Raw genomic sequence first — 20701 nt, 5'->3', positions numbered from 1 at the left:
TTAAAAAATTAAAATTTCGAAGTGTTTCCATGGTCATATTTTGACTAATCTACATGTGTGACTTTAGTTAAAGCCACAGTAGGAAAAACACAATGAAAACCCTAATGAGCTTTGAGACTTATCAGTTTTAGTATAATTCTCATGATATGGAGTTTATTTTATTCTCAATAAACAGAAATTGATAATCAACATATAAAATATATAATAACTCAATAAAGCAAAGATAGCCAATGTGAAGTCTAGAGAAGTCCAAACATTAAACCAGAATGTTTCCTTCCTGATCATGTTAGATACATGGGAATTTCATTCATTTTGAAACCAAGATTCGACTTGATTCTTACATTGATTCTGCTGCTTTTAAGGCATAAGGCCATTGGCTTTTCCTCTGGGACAGCCAAGACATTTAATGAAGAATCAAAGAAAAATAAAAAATTTGAAATTGAGTAGGGATAATCTGTCAAGGCTTCTCGGAGTGGTTTATTTTCACATTGCATGAGGCTTCATGTGACTGCCTTTTCCTTTTCAGGAAATGCTTGATATAATGAAAGCGATATACGATATGATGGGTAAATGCACATATCCTGTCCTCAAAGAAGATGCTCCCAGACAACACGTTGAAACATTTTTCCAGGTAGGAATGCAATAGAAGTCAGAGAGGAAGTGAAATTAAGAGCAAATTTCCTGATGTTTGCAAAGCATCATGATGATTCAAAAGAAGGTAAAGGAAAATAATTTTTACTGAAAGAGACAAAACTATAGAATATTTACCATCATACTAATTTAGTAATTTTGGTTTTGAATTTATAATATTGATAACTCCACTTATTGAACACTCACCATATCCTGGATAGAACACCAAGCAATTGCCATGTCTCATATGTTTTGGGGTGTTTGTTTTCATTCATTTCTCACAAGCCCCTATGAGGTTATTTATAAATCCTCATTAGCCCCATCTCACAGATGAGAAAACCAAGGCTCTGAAAGTTTCACCAAGTTGCCTGAAGTCTGTCATAGCTGGAGGGCAGGATTTTACTAGAACAGAGTGACTCTAGATCTATACCACATTCTATTGAAAAGGCAACAGCCTAAAATCAGTCAGCCACGACTCTTATCACTAAGAAGCTACTAGTTTGTGCTCTGAAGCAGTTCCTCCCCATAAAATAAGCAGCTGGGCTTTCTTTTCATCAGCTTCAGCTTGTTCAGTTCAGGGTGAGGGTATCAAGGGGTAAGTCTGAGCAAATTTTTTCGTTCTTTTCTTCCTGAACAGAAAATGGACAAAAATAAAGATGGAGTCGTTACCATAGATGAATTCATCGAAAGTTGCCAAAAAGTAAGTAACGATAGTAAAGGAACTATCCCTTTTGCTTCCTTAACAGCTGAACTTGGTCCTGCCAGCCAGCCACCATGAACTGAGCAAAGTATAAAGATCATATGCCTAAGATCACCACTTCTACATAGCTGAGATGAATAAGCCTACCACTGTGAAAACAATCACCAATTTGCACATTCAGTTCATCAGCATTCATTGTCTATCCCAAGGCAGGCTATGAGGGAAGCCCTGGAGAGATGAAGGCTGCACATGTGTGTTTTTGCTCTTCAGATCCTTTAGAATATTCATCACTGAGGATAAAACATATGTGAGACTTGAATTGTTCTTTCCCCAGAACTAGCATATAACATGTAACTTGTCTACCATATCCTCCATAGATTTAGAATTCCAGTACAGCCAAGAGTGTATCACTGGCCAAACTTATATCCGATTTCTAAAAGAAACATCATTGCTTCAATGTATGTGGACAACAGATGTCTTTGGCTGAACCAGTAATGGTCTTCAGTCACAAAATTAAACAGCAGAAAATTCTCCCTGAGGAAAAGTCCATGTGGTTCTCCACCATTTGGTGGCAGACCAGTATTAGCATACCTAGAGTTATTTGACTTGACGTGGGTAGAATCACGATTAAGAATTTTTAAAATAATTATGGAGACAGGACTTCCCTGGTGGCGCAGTTGTTGAGAGTCCGCCTGCCGATGCAGGGGACACGGGTTCGTGCCCCGGTCTGGGAAGATCCCAGTGCTGCGGAGCGGCTGGGCCCGTGAGCCATGGCCACTGAGCCTGCGCGTCCGGAGCCTGTGCTCCGCAACAGGAGAGGCCACAACAGTGAGAGGCCCGTGTGCCGCAAAAAAAAAAAGAAAAAAAAAATTATGGAGACAAAGAAGTTTGCTGGTGCTTTAGTTTTTCTCATTATTTTCAATTTGATATACTTTCCCTTTCCTGATGCCTGCCTTTTTCTCAACTCACATTTCAATGTGACGGTCTTTGAATGAACTTAGTGATATCAGCCTACTTAATGGTGGTATTGTTACTTGGCATCTAGTAGTGGAAGTCATCATTAGTTCTGCTACTATTTTCCACTGCTATAAACAGTCACAATCTCCCAAGTGCCCCTATCCTGCCCTAAGTCTGTCCCCCTAAGTTTCTAAGGAACATGCTAAACTGCAGACACTGGGCAATGGTTTCTCACAAACAATCCTTTCTCTGGCATTGAGAGACCATTCATTTTTAAAGGTTCCCAAAGTCCACACAGATTTAGCCCTAACAGACTCAGAAAGAGAGGTGTAATTACTGCAAACCTGTCTCCTAAACCCCAACCTCCAATCTTTATGAAGTTGGCTCTTAGCTCACACACAAACCCTGTATCCTTCCATGTGTACAAGTCTCTGTGATTTGGCGGGCGGTTACCTAAAATGCCACAGTTTGCATTGCTCGCTTTGATTATGCTCTGCGCCTCTCCAGTTTCCATGCTGGCATTCTATTAATAATTTGAGAAATAGCCCCTCTTTAACACCGAGTCAGAGTTAAATAAAGTGTTTAAAGCCTAGCAGACTCAACAAAATGGGCTCTCCATACTTATCTGTGTGGAAAATGGGTAGAAGAGTATTTACATTTGCAGACCCCTAGTATCTGAACATTTGGCATAGGCATTGGTGGAGGGTGGCAGTACTTAGAGGCAAAACAGTGCACTTTCCTTTGCCGATATGGTGAACTTAATTCCACGTTTCCTCCCTTACAGGATGAAAACATCATGCGCTCCATGCAGCTCTTTGAAAATGTGATCTAACTTGTCGAATGCGTCCTCAATCAGACAAATGTGAACGATTCTATCACACAAAGCTGGAGCTACCACTTTTAGCATAGATTGCTCAGCTTTACACTGAGGCATATTATGCAAACAAGCTTTGTTTAATATAAAGCAATCCCCAAAAGATTTGAGTTTTCCATTTATAAATCTGCATCCTTCTCATAATGCCACTGAGTTCATGGGATGTTCTAAGTCAGTTCATACCTGTGAATATTCAAAAGTAACAGGATCTGGCATATAGTTTTATTGATTCTTTAGCCACGGGATTATTGAGGCTTTCACAGTATCGGTGATTTTAAAATATCTGTGTTTTTTGCTATTCATTTGTATGTATTCAGCCCCAGGATTTTAAATGGTTTTCTGACATACTGGCATCTGCACTTAATTTCCAGATATTAGTTTTCATATTTGTATGCTGTAATTCCATTTATACTTTAAGTAAACAAAACAAGGTTACTACAATTGGAAAAAAACAAACAAACACACAGTCCCAGTTTCTCTGGATTTGCTTCCTTCTGTTAAAGACATTCATTTACCTGGCATTTTTTTATAACATGAAACGAGTCAGTTTATCACCAGATGTCAGCATATGCCTAATAAAGCTTATTTAATAAGCATTTCTTAATTTTTCATAATACATATTACAGCCAAGGTCTACATGATGTATGTAATTTTGGATTTGTTCAGTCCTACAGGTTGACTGTTATGTCACTAAGTGGAAGTCCAAGAAGGTGTGAAACAAAGCGAGGATGTCCACAGGCTTAGCAAAGGGTCAGGACATCTGTCATCCAGTATGTGGCAATGCTTAGCAACAAGTAATCCTTAACTGCATTCAAGGCCTATTCCATCCTCTTTCCTGACTCCCTCATGGCACCTTTACATTAGATGCCATTTAGGGACAAACAAACCTTTGCTACCCTAATGCCTACCAAGAACAAACAGCAAGCAGAATTCACTTTGAAAGCACCAGTGATTCCATTATATCGAGAACTATAATATCAAAATTTAATAGAAAAGGAATATAAGTGCTAAGCAACTCATCTGGATTGTATTATGATTTAGCTCATCATAAAACTCCAATAATTCAGATTATTTTTAATGATCTTCTTAAGCCAAAATTGTAAAGTTGCCACAATATTACTAAAGATACACACACCTTCCCTGTTTGTTTTGCAGAAATATCACAAAGACCAAGAGGCTAGAGTAGGAGGAAATTTGCAACTGTCTTTGCAACAATAAATCAGGTATCTATTCTGGTGTAGAGATAGGATGTTGAAAGCTGCCCTGCTATCACCAGTGTAGAAATTAAGAGTAGTACAATACATGTACACTGAACTTGGCCATCACGTGTTTGTGTAAATTCAATGTGCACATTTTGTATTTCAAAAAGAAAAAATAAAAGAAAATAAAATGTTTATAACTCTACTGTCTATGTTACAGGTCTTTATTGCAATAAATTTTATAATTACTAGATTAAAAACGTTACATTTTTCTTATGGCATTTTTCTAAAAGGTAGAGATCTTGGTCTTTGGGTGGAGCTAAGTGCAAGGATAGAGGAGTCAGGGCAAGGCCAGTGGGCAGGCAGGCCTGTGAGCAGATGCGACCTGAGGATGTGACTAGACACTTGAGGACAGAGTGTGCCAGCCAGGGGACCAGGAATGATAGGAGCTCTGAGGGAGGAGGAGCATTTCTGCTGTTAACACTCTTCAGAAACTCCTCCTATTTTAAGTTACATCCGTGAGACTGGATCTGAAATGAGAATTACAAAGAGATCACTCTTGGTACCTGAGGATGGAGCAAAGAAAGGGTGTTCTCCGAGGCTTCTGGGACAGAATATTGCTGCCCCTAATCTCCAGCCCTTCAGAAGTCTGTTAGCCTTGGATTTGGTGTGGCCAGCCGGGTCCCTAACGGCGCTCTTCCTGCCCAGATGTTTCTCTCCCTCTACTCCTTTCCCTGTAGAATGATCCAGAATCAGCTTCTGTAACATCAACATTCAGAGCTACACTTGTAACTTACGTTTTAAAAGCTTTTTCAACTGAATTAATTGTTAAACATAAGCAAGCACAACAAAATCACTGAATACATGTAAGACTTTTAAGATTTTAATTTCTGAGTATCTTCATGTACTGAATATCAGTATTTTCAGACTATGAATTACAAAAATAACATTTACTTAAATTAATACCTAAAGTTTAGGTAGTTTTAATGATTTGTAATAAACAACCATACTTATAAGAGAACTTACACATTAAAAAGTTTTTTCTTAAAACTAGAATACTCAAAATTATTTCCAAGCATTCTACATTATAAAATACATATTTACAAACAATAATTAACAGTGAATTCACAAATGTTTGTCCACTATTTGAAATTTTCATAGACTTGATAAATATAAAACCCGGAAATGGCAAAATGTCTAAAAGTAAGTGCATAGCTACACACGAACTGTATAAATGTTATATATAAAAGGCACTAGAAAATATATACAAACACATCCATTGTAAACCAAATAACTTGCTCACACAAACCATAAAAAATATGAAAAAATAAACCCCACGAGATTGTACTATTATAGAACTTATTTTTTAATAGTTTTCCATCAACCACTCTTTTTTTTTAATGAATAACTTGTACTATGATTCAGTGGAATTGTGTATACTCATCTAAAGCCAGGAATAATGAAGGGTGGTTGTGATTTACAAAAGAATAAAGTGAAGTGAATCTGAAAAGGTTCCGTGCATACCCGTGGTCAGCGTTTAACACCTGTCACCAGGGCTAGTTTCTTCAGCAGTATATGGAGCAATAGGTTGGAATTTTAGATTTGATGATGATAAGGCTTCCCTGTCAACAGAAAAAAATTTAGCCTCATTAGTATCATGCAGGGTTCCCCTAAGAGGTACTACATTTGCAGGAGCATGCCTAAAAAAGTATTCAAAACTCCAAACACAAAATGGGATAGGAGCAGAATGATGGAAACAGAACTTTTTTTATGAGTTAAATAAAATATACGTTGTCTCTTTTTGTGGTTTAAAAATATTTAACTAGAAAAATAGTTAGGAACCAGACTACCAGTGCTTGAATCCAGCTTCTGCCAGTCACTTCACTGGCAAATCTGGGGCTAATTACTTCTCTGCATCTCAGTTTCTAGCTCTTTACGGGGGGGATAACAACAAAAATCCACCTCTGAGGGATGTAGCGAAGATTAAATGAGTTTAATGTCTAAAATATACTCAGTAGAGTACCTCTCATGTAGTAAGTTCTTACTTGCTCGATAAAGATCAGGATGTATATATGTATGTATTTTTTTCAAGACTAATGTGTATATTGTTTAAAAAGAAAATTAGGGCTTCCCTGGTGGCGCAGTGGTTGAGAGTCTGCCTGCTGATGCAGGGGACACGGGTTCGTGCCCCGGTCCGGGAAGATCCCACATGCCGCGGAGCGGCTGGGCCCGGGAGCCATGGCCGCTGAGCCTGTGCATCCAGAGCCTGTGCTACACAACGGGAGAGGCCACAACAGTGAGAGGCCCGCGTACCGCCAAAAAAAAAAGAAAATTAAATCAGGCTGAGAATGAACCAATTTCAGTTTAAGGCAGATAGCAAACTGATTAGTTCTAAAAAATGACACTGGCTGTCTGTAACTGATATTTTAGTTTCTCTAGAAGTTGAGTCTTTTCATCATTGTGATACACATGAGCCTTAAGAAATGAGAAACTATAATATTGAGAAGAATCTCTCATAAAGACTCATCTCCAATATTTAAAGAAAGAGAAAGATGTAAACATTTAAGTTTTTAGAAAGGAAAGAACATCATTAATTTCATGATGGATTATAAAGTACCTAAAGCAAGCACAATAATAATTAAGCCAAGGGGAAGTCTTTGATATGTGATTGAAACTTCCTGTTGCAATTACATTAATTATTACTAAAATATTATGTAGGACATTAGAAGGGGGAACAAGAAGAGCAAAAGTATGAGGGAATAAACAACACTTAATAGTCCTTATAACTTCAAAATCTTTTTAAATTCTGTATTAGCATGATTAAAAACTAATGAGATTGAGTGGCAATAAGAGAACTTCCTTGCTAGCTATCACTGGGACCCTTGGATTGGTCACCTACATCCTCAGTATTCCCCCTCCAAATCCTAGTGTGCTATTTCTAACCTGTATTTACTCAAAAACTATCCCCTCCTCCACACACACCCCCAAGAAATCTAACCTGCTGGGCCCACCCCTTTCTAATCGCCCATGTCCCATACCTGCACAGGACGTGTGAAAACCATCTGGGGAGAGTTTCAGATTGAAAAGCCTTGCCATGTTATTTAGCATGTGTTTATTTGCATTTCACAGAGAGGAAAGGGCGAATTATTTCACATTCCAATTCTCAGAACAACACATCTGTAAGCAAGAAGAATCTCCTTTCTGCTGGGAAGGGACACTGGATTGACTGCGGGATGATTCTGTGCATCTCAACAAGGTGTCAGAAGGCTAACCCTCCGCCTAGACCCACACACAACAAAGAAATTCATCATCTAGTAGCCCAGGGACTGACTTCCTCCTCATAAACTTTATTCTAGGCATTCATCACGAAAAGAATATAATCAGTTTTAAAAGTCACTGAAATTGGTCAAATTAAGTAATTTAGGCAATGCTTAAACTCAAACATCTGCCGTTTTAAGATTGTATCGATCACGCAAATTTTCTTTATAATCAAATACCTAGAGTGTAACTCAGTTCTACAATGTTAAGATAATCACATGCAACTCTATCATTAAGATCTGATTAAATGTAATCTCCAAAACATGGTGGAATTACTGCATTATGGAAATATTTCCAAGACTAGATTATTTGAACACTTCTTTCAAGTGATGAAAATTCAATTAACCCAGTTATTTCACAACACACAGACAGTAATGCAATCCCCCACGGCTCTGCACCTTCTTGCAAGTTAGACTAGTCAGCTGAATCATTCCTCTGTGTGCATGTGAGCATGTTCGAGCGAGCACACATGCCTTCCAGAGAGAACAACGCAGCCACCTGGGAACCTCATTTCAATCTTCGATTATGGGCAGATTGTAAATTTTTCAGACAGAGAAGATGGCAAATGAAAGGAAAAATAACACTTTTTCTTCAACGAGTTAAGTTAATCCTTTTGTTTTCTTAATTTCCCAAGGGTCAAAGCAAAAACATACAAAATACAACCAAAATTTAAAAAAACGTACAGCTGTACTACACAGAGTGTGGTACAGTAAGCACGGTGCAGTGCACAGGCCCTATGTTAACCTGGGTCTGAATCCTCGTGCTTATAAACTGTGTGACCTACTGTATAGCACAGGGAACTACACTCAATATTTTATAATAACCTATAAGGGAAAAGCACCTGAAAAAGAATATGTACACACACACACACACACACACACGCACACACATATATGTATAACTGAATCACTGTGCTGTACACCTGAAACTAACACAACATTGTAAATCAACTATACTTCAATTAAGAAAGACAAAACAAAACTGTGTAACCTCGGCAAGACAGAAACTCTGAGCTCTAAAATGAGAATAATAATATCAACTCCATGTGGTTACTTGAGCCTGAAGTGAGACAATATATGTTATTCAGTCAATTTCATAGTACAACTGAAATGTTTAAAAAGTATGATTTATGGGGAATAATGCTCACTTACACTTCCACCATGCTGCTCCAGCTTCTGTAATGCAGTGGTGATTGGTTCTTTGAATTTCTTATCCCTTAGTCTCCTGGAAAGCTTTTCAAATAAGATTAAGGGAATGAAATGATTTGAAAACGTAACACTATTCACTATAAACATAAGTAAAACTTCACTAATAGGCTAACTAGAAATAATACCATTGAGTCTTTACTGTATAGTAAGTACATAAACCCCGCTTAATTTGTTTTAGATTTCAAGGCCTCTTTTAGGAAACATCTCATTTAAATTTACATATAATAGACACCACTGTATTTGTTTAAAAAAATGGATTTCTATTATCTGAAACAATACCAACCCTACAAAATCTACTACAGTACTAGCATACTGTAAGTTTTCCAGAGTAAGTTTTCTAAGAAATTGTATACATTCCCATTCTGTAATTTGCAAGAGCATCTGCAGGACTACGATGGAAAGCTAAGCTTCTAAAACACACGTGTTTCCTACAGTTAAAAAAGGAAGAGACCACAGAACAGAGCATTTACATGAATAACTCAGTTAACAGTGGCAGGCAAAAGAATCAGACTAAAAACCACAAGACCACCTATCACTCCCAGCTATGTCCTGAAGGGGCCTCCTTGGACAGGTGGAGCTCTGGCTAAGAAGGGAGAGAGCACAGGTGAGCGAGAACAAGAGCAAAGAGGGAAACGGCGCAATTCAGGCCCTCAGGCACAACTCATAACTGTGTTCTCCCACCAAGTGTCTGCAACACTCACCCAAAGACCTAAACATTTCAGCTACAGCAGGACTTGCTCACGGCTCCACCTTTTGGGGATAAAAATGGAGCCCAGGCAAGAATTCCTCATTGATCAAACACATAAAGCCCCTGTCCTAGAGTAGGTTTCTGGTTCTTCCTCTTCCCAGATCTGTGAGTAACCCCGGCATACTTCCCACCACTGAGCACTGAGGAATGGGTCCTTTCAGCAGGTCATCAAAGGTTAGGGAGGGTCAGAAGAGACACCCAGAAAGATTAAAAATGTGAGAAAAGCAACTCTAAAAGAGAGGACAGGCTGGGCTTATCAACATCCTGGGGATGAGCAGAAAAGGCACCTCTTATAGATCTTAAGTTTGCTTTCTTCGAGACCATGTTCTCAGGCATGGGAGTGCAGGACAAACAATGAACCACCACCATCAGAACCACCACAGATGCCCATTTACAAAGTACAGATTCTTGGTCCCACCCCATAAATTGCTGTATCAGAATCGCAGGACAAAGGCCCAGGTTCTGCACTTTTAGCAAGATTCCCAGGTGATTTCTTTCTTTCTTCCTTCAAGTTTGAGGATCACTGTCCTAGGGTCAGTGGACAGTCTCTCAGAGTTGAAGCTCAGAAAGGATATGACTTATTTCACATATGAAGAAAATCAGTTGTATATAGGTTCAGTAACTTGTTTTGAAATTCTTTTTCTGGAAGACGAGTCCTTTCTTAAAATAAACACCTAACGTAGAAGTTTATGAGACATGAAAGTGGAGCCTTTCTGGCTGAAGGGGGTGGTGGATGAGGGGAGGGGAGGGAGCATCTAGCGCCTCAGTGGTCCTCATGGTATGTAGCTAACAGACCAGGGACAAACCTCCACATGTCCTGTTTCCAAGGATCTCTCCTCTGTGGAATCCCACTGGGGTGTGAAGCCCAGTGTGGTAGCTAGGTCTCCCCAAAGTGTTGCCGCCCCATGAAGGGAAGAGGTCCTTTCAGTCAGTCCTTGTCTTAGGAAAAGCAGAGCTGTGAGGAGGAATGTGACTGACCAAAGATTAATGCTACCGTCCCTTAAAAAAAAAAGAAAATAGTTTAACTGTTGATCTGGTCTTCTCCCTCCGCCAACACTGGGCAGGAATGGGAGGCTGTTTAGGAAGCTCAACTTCCAGTTGGGGGAAGGATCCTTTTATCTCCATGTCACTTCCTCTTCACCTCATCCTAATTCTCTCAGAGGACGTCCTTGCTACTTATTTCTCCCCCAAACAAAAACCAACCTCCACAAGGACAGGGGGCATATCTGGTTTTGTTCAGCATTATATTCCCTGTGCCTCACATGATACCTGACACAAAATGGGAAGGCAGAGAACAGCAGATTTATGTTGAACTGCTGAATGTTTGAACGAAGCAATCAATCTACAATGAGTCATTCTACATATTACTGTGAAATTCCTGTAGCTAGTCAGCCACAACCCAACCTGCTGACCTGAGGGTGATAAGCAAGGATCTGCCAGGATTCTCCTCCTTCTGTCCTGAGACTCCCCATATGTTAACATTTGAGAGTCTGGTCTCACTCTGTCTTCTCCCCACCAGACCCATGGTGGGACTTTATCTCCTACCATTTCTAACCACAGCACCCCTACTTGCACCACCACCCCTTCTTTCCATAGGCTTAGCCAGGTGGCTCCTGGGGTGTATTAGTCTATCTGCAGAATAAGAAGTTAAAAATACACTTCTAGGATCTCTCAGGTGGATGGGTCCAAGAAAAAAGTGGAACTATGATCAACATAGATGTCTCTGCTCTGAACTACAGAAGGATGCATGCAGAGAAATTCTAGCTACAGCTTATCCCAGCCAGGACTTTAATCTTTCTTTCAGTGTGTGCAGTAAAGGATTAACTCTGCATAAAGAAAGGCTTGGTCCTTGCCCCTGGCTCCTGGATGGAAACCTTGAAGCTCTTGGAAGGTCCTTCCAGATAAGAATGTCTTTGTTTACCTGGGGCCTTGGGCCACACCAGATAGTCAATGCTAACAACAGTGATTTAAGTGGGGGCCCCGGGCCACAAAGTATCAGCTCAACTTCTAGAGGCTGGAGACCAAGGTCAACCAGGCAGGCAGGCGGTGATGCCATGTGACAAACTTCTAATGAGAACCCTGGACACCCAGGCTCAGGTGAGCTTCCCGTGCTGGCAATACTCCATGCATCATGCCAGACGTCACTGCTGGAAAATGCAAGCACTGGCCACACAGCTCCACTGGGAGAGGACAACTGAAGCTCCACACCTGGTCTCTCTCAGCCCTGCTCCATGCACCTCCTCCCTTGGCCGACTTCAATCTGTATCCTTTCACTGTAATAAACTGCAACACTGAATAACAGCTTCTCTGAGTTCCATGAGTCCTTTCAGCAAGTTGTTCAACCTAAGGGTGGTCTTGGGGACCACTTGAACTGCAGAGTGCCCCAATATAAGTTTGTGATATGGTTAAACTACTCCTAACAGGAAAATGTCTCATCCTGAATGCTACAGACCCACTAAAAAACTTACAATGTGAAACAAAGAAAAAGATGAAGAACATCACTTTGACAATATCCAATTCCACAAGAATACGTATAAGCTCTGCTTATAATTCATAGCCAGTCCACATAGCCATGAAGTCCTCACACTTCATTAATTTTTGTCCATTCAACTTCTGCTTACTTTGATTACAACTCTAAATTTGCTCATGTGGCTGCTTTCCATGTCCACTAGTAAAAATATTTTATGAACAACTAGGTCTGACGTCTATATTTTTTGGTTAGGATGATAAGGTTTTCTTAATGTTTTGAATCATTTTAATGATTAATTTGAAGCCATTACATCAGGAAGAGATACATATACACAATCCCTACCTAATCTTTTCAGTACTTACACTTGTAAGCAGATGTTTCAGATGGTCATTTAGAGAAGGGCCAACAACGACACTTAACTGTACCAGAGCATTCAATCCTCTTTCAAACACTTCATCATCCAAGTGGACCTGGGGAGGGTTGGGTGGTTAGGGGGGCACAGGCAAGGACAGAAAGAGGGGAGAAGGCAGGATGGGTGAGGAGAAAGGGCAAGCAGGTAGAGAAAAAGAGATTGAACATTCAGTCCTAGAAGATAGTCAACCAAACCCAGAATTTAAAACATAACCTTTAGTACAGGACATCCAGAAGCAAAATCCAAATTTGGCTTGACTGAAACATTAATTAAAATATGTTGTAGCCTACAGAAAGACTGATTTGAGGTTCATTATTTTCTCTAATTACTCAAGATGTCCCTTTTTACCTTTAGTACATCCTCCCAAGGTGTCTTCCAGGAAGTAATCATCTGGCCCTGAATAACAGTGGCCTAATTCTGCACACACATCAAAATCACAGGTAAAGAACAAATTTGCATATAATTTGAAAGAAAAAAAGACATGAAATATTCTAAATGTACCACAGAAAGTCTAAAGGAATAAAGGACATACCAGAGCTGCCTTCAGCACAGGAATCAGTCTAGGAAGCAAAGGCACAGCTTTTTCAAGAGCACCTGTGACCAAAAGTAATTCTCTAAAACCCTCCTTTGACACAAAGGTGTATGGATGTTTAGTCTCCCTCAGACCCTGCCAAAACAAAGACAAAAACATGATTTACTACCCATTTAGTGATGCTAATACCAAAAAAATTAATCCTTACTTGTGTAAGTAAAAATCAAGTTTTATTATTCCTATTTGTGAAATATAATTTCAGTAATTACAATTTCAATTAAACTAAGAAATCGTGGAACACAGGACATACATGAGGCAGGAGGGATCTCTAACCAAGAAAAGAAGGAAAGGAAAAGAAAAAGAATAAGAAAAAAATAAAAGGAACAGGAAAAATCAAAGGAGAAGCAAGGAAAAGTAAAAGAAATAAAGAAAAGAAAACAGAAAAAAGAGAAAGGAGAACAGGTGGGAGAGGAAAGAAATAAAAAGAAATAAAGAGAAGGAAAAAAAACCTCACTAGAGACTAAAAACATGTTGTATATACTCCCAAACACTGCCTGAAATCAGAGCAAATTAGTCTAAAATGTATGTTAATAAACTCTACCTTATGAATGCAAAATTACTGGACCCTTATCTTAAAGGTGATTTTGCAACTTGTTTAATGACTTTCTAAAATATTATATTTCCTTCATATTTAAATACTAAGACAAACCTTATACTATGTCTAAAATGCATTGTAAGATATCAAATGCCATTTTTAACATCAGAATGTCAAACAAAAATATGAAAAAAAACCCACTGTAAATCATTTCTTACTATGCCTTTCACCCCAAATGCATTAGGAACAATTAGACAGTAGTCTTTTGATGTAACTGATCACTTTGAGTCAGGATAAAATAGGTACCTTTTTTGAAAAGATAAAACAAAGAAAGAAATCTAGAGGGGTGGGATAGGGAGGGTGGGAGGGATACGCAAGAGAGAGGAGATATGGGGATATATGTTTATGTATAACTGATTCGCTTTGTTATACAGCAGAAACTAACACACCACTGTAAAGCAATTATACTCCAATAAAGATGTTAAAAAAAAAAAGAAAGAAAGCAATGGCAACATTCCCTCAGTTTGACTAATTATTATTTGGAATAACTATAACCAGCTGCAGGGTCAGGCCTAAAAATACTAATTTTCAAACAATTTGTCCTTGAGACCAAACTATCTGCTTCCAAACGGTGATGAAGCACTTCTCCTAGATGCTGTCATGCTTTTGAAAACTATGATGCCAATCACACCAGCACCATTTTGGAACACAGGTTCTATGGTGTTAGGAGCACCCCTATCCTTTTCATTTTAGAGATGAGGAATCTCAGGTCAAGAGGTGAAATGGATTTAAATAGTGCTGGTTCTGTCACTATTTCCTCATTATTAAATGAGTGGAGTTTACCCAGTACACAAATAAAAGCATTGGTGTTTGGAAAACGGGTATTTAAAAGACTGACTTTATGAGGTCTAAACTAAACTCAGAGTCCCTTTGGGGACTCCCCAAGTTAAAGCACTCCCCGTTCCTTGTGATTAGCTACAGTATGTTTGTAAAGGTATCACTATAGTTTTGATTCATCTAAAATATTGTTTGCTACCATATATAAAAAGTTTAAAAAAGAACTAATGAAATATTAGAACATCTTTAGTTTTCAATACCAAGTTTAAGAGACTAATTAAAATTTAATTTCAAAATAGGCTACCCATAAAAATATACTGCTTATTACACCAAAATACCTTCGGCAAGTTGAGGTACAAATTAAGAAAAGCTGAGACCTAAGAAAATTCGGCAGTCTTCAGTAGTAACTGTTATGTCCATTTAAAAGAGTAAGTATACTTGGAAAACTAAAGGAGGAACTAGAAATTCTAAGGATTCACTATAATTAAGAAATCTCAATCAGCACAATTATCTACTTTTCTGTTTTGGCACCACCTGGCCCTCCCTACTAGTTTTATAGGAAAAGCAAATGTTTCTTTAAATGAAGAAAAAAAGCTTGAGTTTTTTCTGTGTTGTATTTTATTTAGATTACTTATTACTGTATGACTTATCCTAGAGGCACTGCCTATTCAGATTAATACCATCGAAGCTCTTGCTGTCGTTCTTAACATCAACAACAACAAAAATGATCCTTAACTCTTAAAGAAGACAAGTATCTCAAAGGTTAAGTACAACTGGTTAATTCACTTCTCAACTTCTGACTCTAACTCTATACATTTATAAATAATAAAATTCACAGGAGATATCACTGACTCTCTTCAAGCTAATACTATGCCAACTGTTTTCCTGACACAGATGTTAAATAATATAAAGGAACCTATCAGCAGTTTTTCTAAAATCCTCTACAAAAACCATCTCCATGATATTCTACTTAAAATGTACCAGTAGGCAAAAGCCCAGAGAATTCTCCCAAAGAACATTAGGTAGGTAATATCAGTTCCCTAAGAAACATATCATATTAAAGGTGCCTGCTTCTATAAAGAAAGACCAATCAGTAATTGTTATCTGATGCAATATAAGTTCAAATCAGTGATATTCTTCTGATTTGACTAATTCAATTTGATTCCAAGAACTTTTTTTTAAATTAAATATGAATATTTTATCCACTTATCTATAAATACCTGTGCAGATTTCATGTTTCATGTTTAATTTCATGTTTATAAAGCTGTTTAAACAGTTTAATAAACATATACCAATCATAATTAGTTCCTAAGGGAACGTGGTGCTTTAATACTGTTGTTTGGCTTTTATTTCAAAAGTATTTACTGATGAGTTACAAAATAACATTTAACACAATTTAAAAAATTTGTTTTCCATAAACATTTAGGAAGGATAGAGTATTTACCTCAGCTAAAGTAATAAGAAGAGGATCAAATGGAAGCTTTTCAGGAGGACACTCCCACTGTAACCTGTGTTTTACTGAACCATGGACCAATCTAAAATATAAAAGGCAGTGCATGTAACAAGGACAACATATATTAAGCAGTGATTATCTAACATATACATATTCTTTCTAGAACATAATCATATTAGAATTATTTTGTAACATGTAGGAATACTATGACCTTAAATGATGTTACAAAGGCATCTTATAAAGCAATAATTATATATTTATAATCCTACAAATTCCTACTCTTTTAGCAAAATTGTTTGGTGGCAAAACTAAACTCCACATTTGTTTAGCCTACAATTCTGGAGTTCCAGCATGTTGCTATTTGTGTCTTAATGCAAATGTTACAGTTGATATGTTTCAGTTATAATTATAACCAAATAATATAGACAAAACTATAGCAAACCTACCACAAAACATGCAAACAAAATGTGATAATTAGAAACAATGATTTTTTAATAAGTAACATTATTTTTCAGATGTAAATCATTTAACCCTAACATGAATAATCTAAAGGCAAGCCAGGTTTTATCCCTGTTAAAGAGAAGAAAACTGAGGCCAGGAAGGTGCAATGGCCCATGCAGGGTAACAAAGAGGCAGCCCCTTGAATTAAAGTCACTGCTGCTGCTGCTTTTTTTCTTTTTAACAGCCTTTATTGAGACATAACCAACACATAATAAAATGGACACTGTTATACAGTATAGAATTTGGTAAGTTTTGATGTATGAATACACCCATGGAACCATCATCACACTCATGACCGTGAACTTATTCAACACACTCAACTGTTACTTCACGCTCCTTTTGTAATGTTCTCAACTTGACACCTTCTTTTCATAATAGCAAGAAGCCTCGGCAAGACTGTTTTTATATTTTTAGCAATAATAAGTTCTCAGAGTGGGGAGGGGGTATAAGACCCTTAAAATAGAGTTTCAATTCAGAATGCAAATACAAAATAATAACAACAATAAATTAAAGAATGCTTCCTGAGCTTATTTTTCACTCCTAGCCCTCCAAATCTGAAAATACCACTAAAAACTACATTTCTTTAACTTTAGAACAACAAAAAGAATGTTTTGATTATTCTTTCCACAATGAAAACAAAATTTTCTATCATCTATAACAGGCTAAAACTGGTTATACTTAGAAGAAATTAATGTTTCTCAATAGTGAAATCTTAAAATGATATCACTCTATTAGTAACCTGCATCGTCTGCTTTAAAATAGTTTTGATCTCTATCCAAGAGGGCTACAAGAACTGCATCAAAAGTAAACAAAAACAGCTATATTACTCATTAATAAGTATAATTTCAATAAATACAATTGTAAATCTTTGATTTTTGAAGTATAATTAAAAAAATAATGAAACAATTTCATTAAATTGTCAACTTCCAGTTCACGAACAAAAAAGGATTATTTATTTGAAATTCGCCCAAGCCTATGAATGCTTAAATTGTTTTAGAAACTGGTTCATTCAATTTCTTAAATTATTTGGTGGTTTACTGTACATCTATCAGTAATTCTATTTTGGAATTAAAATGATTTTCTTCAACAATGTCCCAGGATCTATACCACTCCAACAGCCAAAGTATGAATAAGTCACCATTATTTCAACCTCCCTAGTAAATAAATTTTTCAAAACTTTAAACTGAAAACTGTATTGATTTTACTCAATTATTTTGAATAATATAGTCAATTATAACTTGTACTGATTTTACCTGCAAGGAACACCTCCCTTAGAGTAAATAGCTGCAAATGCAGAAGGGGCTCGTGACTGTTCACCAAACTGAAATAAAAAATGACAAGAATACAATAAATATTACTATCACCTCCACTTTGTGATACCTAATCAACTTCAATCCTGTTGCGGTCAGAGGCAGATGGACACCCTGACTTCCAAGCCACCACGCTCATATCAAGTACAACATCATTCTACTCAGAAAAATGGCTAAGAAAAATGATCAATCCTCTCAATACTGAAACCACAACCACAAACGCATTTTGTATATTTCCTTTTACCCTTAACTTGTTTCAGAAGGTTTGAAGGTAGCTGAAACCATATATAAAATAAATATACTATAGATAAATATTTTTAAATATAAATACTATAAACAAATACAATAAAGATAATAACATCTTTCCACCCCTTCTGCACTGTGACCTTTCAAAGTGAGGACTAAATGGAGAAAAGGTGTACAGGGAAAGTATAATGTGTTTTCAACCTCCCACACATCTCCTACTTCTCCTCCACTCAAATATGCACGGTCTTGGATGGTCAGAGAACCTGTAATTTCTCCAATCTGGTTTTGTGCTTCAATAAAAATCAGTCTTAGGATGAACAGGAGTGACAGAGTTGAAGACAGAGCAAGACTCTCACAAACACATGCCCAGATGTGTCTGCTTAGATATATAACTTCACAACTTTCAGTTTTTCTATATAATTATTTTATGACTAAATTAATTCTATATGCACTCTCAAAGATAATTTAAAAGATGATCAATCACAACAGTTAAACAATCGCAGCATACGTAATTTCAATGTAAGTGATCAGAGGCTTAAGAATTTAGGCACAGAAAGTAAATATTTTACCACATGGTACTTTGAACATAATCAAATGAAACACAGCTGTCTAAATTACAAAATATAAACTTACTAATCTATTTGAAAGATACAACTAGCTAAAAAAACTTTTTAAAGTCACATTCAGTAATTTTAAAATGTACATAAAAGTCTAAGTTTAGAACGAACCCTTTTTCCTCTGGAAAAACACATATGTTTTAAGTAAAAATACATAAATGACATTTCATTAAAATATAATATTATAATAAAAGATTAATTTACAAAGCTCAACCTATGTTCTGTGTGACAATTCACAGCAATACTAACATTTCATTTATCTAATTATAATTCCTGCTAAGAAAAATGTAAGTCTTAAAAACTGTGTATAGATCAGTGAGTTCTCAAAAAGTGAATATACCTGTGTACCAACACTCAGGCGGAAAACCTGAATGTTACCGGTGCCTCTTTCCAACCCCTTCCCACCTTTTCTCCCAAAGGTAACCACTATCCCGACTTCCAACTGATTTGCTTTGGATCAGGAGTTTTTACATATCTTAGACACGGTCTTTTCTAATATACCCTATTCTCAAGTCAAATCGTTAAATTATTTCCCAAAGCTTTTCTTAATTTTTAATAAAATTTAGACTAGGGCCACTAACTATTACTAAAGTTTTTCTTTAAAGAAAGGGAGAAAATTGAAGTGTCACCATAAACTCCCTCAACGAAACATGAGAAAAGGAAGCAAGAGCACAGAGATATCAGGGCATTTTTCACGTGTTTGATTTCCTTGACACTGCAAATTACAGAAAGAAGTGAAGGAACATAGAAGCTTAAACTATTTTCCATTTTCCTTTCATAAAGTCAGAAAATCTCCCTCTTCCCTTGGATAGTTCATTGTATCCTTACTTAAGTATCTGCCATATTTTACCTGCCATCAAAGTCCATGTCTCAGCCACTCTCATAATCCCCTTTAAAGGCTGAAACCATTATCATCTTACCCTATGTAAGGCTGGGCCAGACACCATCTGGTGTTGGAGCACAAATGTGTTCACTTTTTGGATAAACTGATCTAGAAACTTACAATTACCCACGTTTATGTACATGAATCTTATGTTTGCTAAATGTGATTAAATTGCTGTGAGAAGGCAAAAGAAAACTAGGGCTGTAGTTAAGAATTCTAGTGGAGCTCATTTATAGATGATAGACAAATGGTCAGAGACTTTATGCAACTATAGAAGCATGTAATTCATCCTATGGCAATTGAATACAAGTTTACTCATTGATATTAGGAAGTACAATAACCATAGTAAAGTAAAAAAAAAAGAAAGCTGATAATGCAATTTATTTTATACTCTACAATACTCATCCATGAATGTGGTAGGATATACCAAAGCTGGTTTTTACTTTACACTGTCTCACTTCCACACTCACATCATTATCTCCATTCTTCATCATGATTACCATATGCCTTCCTTCACCACTAGCTTAAAACTAACAAAGAAAAGAACTTGGGATAACATTCAGAATGGCTCAATAAAATGTCTACTACTTCGGAAATCTACTGAGTCAGGAATCTCTTTGGTACCTACAGGGTTAATTGTTTTAGGGTTAAGTTTATCACTTGGTCGAGGATGTCTTGCAGATTCTGGAGAACTGGCTGACGAGGAGGATTTCCTTTGTTGAACTGTAGTCCTATGTTTTATTTGTGCACTTGATGATGTCCTTTGATCACAGTTATCTGGAAGAAACAGAATGTCAACAAGGAAGAGGTGAAAGCTCATCCTGCATCCATCAGTATAACAGAATGTGTCATTAACAAAATTTACCTCTTCATTTAAAAGCAACATTCTGTACCTGTCACTCTGTTTCTTAACTGTACGCCTCTATGGCACTCGGATTTCTGCATTGCTTCTCTTTTGCTCCTGCAGTCAAATGAAACTTGATTTCAACTTTTTTGGGGAGAAGGATTCATTAACAATATAAAGACCAAACAGAACAGAGTAGGAAATGCAGTAAAAGAGCCACAAAATAGGTATGGTATGGAACAAAATACCTGAAAGACCAATAAGAACATATGAAATTATATCAACTTCAATATCGATAACAGTAAACTAAAAACCATCTGTAAGAAAGTAAGATGTATAAAAATATGCATTTTTCCATTCAAACAGT

At 37.1% G+C, this 20701-nt stretch overlaps 2 protein-coding genes across 7 annotated transcripts in view; one reads left to right on the top strand and one right to left on the bottom strand.

Annotated features, from left to right (window-relative positions):
- The window catches only part of KCNIP4 (potassium voltage-gated channel interacting protein 4), a gene marked incomplete at both ends in the record, with an annotated part of 1207446 nt that extends 1204327 nt beyond the window's left edge, over positions 1-3119 (top strand). For all 6 annotated transcript variants that reach the window (XM_082837584.1, XM_082837580.1, XM_082837583.1 and 3 more), the window contains 3 exons: positions 527-631; positions 1268-1330; positions 3072-3119. In XM_082837584.1, coding sequence (XP_082693710.1) covers positions 527-631; positions 1268-1330; positions 3072-3119 — 216 coding nt within the window. The remainder of the gene's footprint in view (positions 1-526; positions 632-1267; positions 1331-3071) is intronic.
- Positions 3120-5050: 1931 nt separating this feature from the next.
- On the bottom strand, positions 5051-20435 carry PACRGL (parkin coregulated like; the record flags this gene model as incomplete). The annotated part of the gene is made up of 9 exons (XM_082837864.1): positions 5051-5119; positions 5885-5982; positions 8830-8910; positions 12467-12574; positions 13049-13183; positions 15925-16015; positions 17688-17755; positions 20119-20267; positions 20384-20435. 8 exons carry the CDS (start codon positions 20433-20435, stop codon positions 5926-5928), a joined length of 741 nt encoding a protein of 246 aa, XP_082693990.1. The 3' UTR covers positions 5051-5119; positions 5885-5925.
- Positions 20436-20701: the final 266 nt, after the last annotated feature.

This window comes from Leucopleurus acutus (genome assembly GCF_964270905.1).
Source record: "Leucopleurus acutus genome assembly, chromosome: 4".
Lineage (NCBI taxonomy): Eukaryota > Metazoa > Chordata > Mammalia > Artiodactyla > Delphinidae > Leucopleurus > Leucopleurus acutus.
Note: the sequence above shows the minus strand (reverse complement) of the source record. Positions and strands in the feature narration are given on the sequence as shown.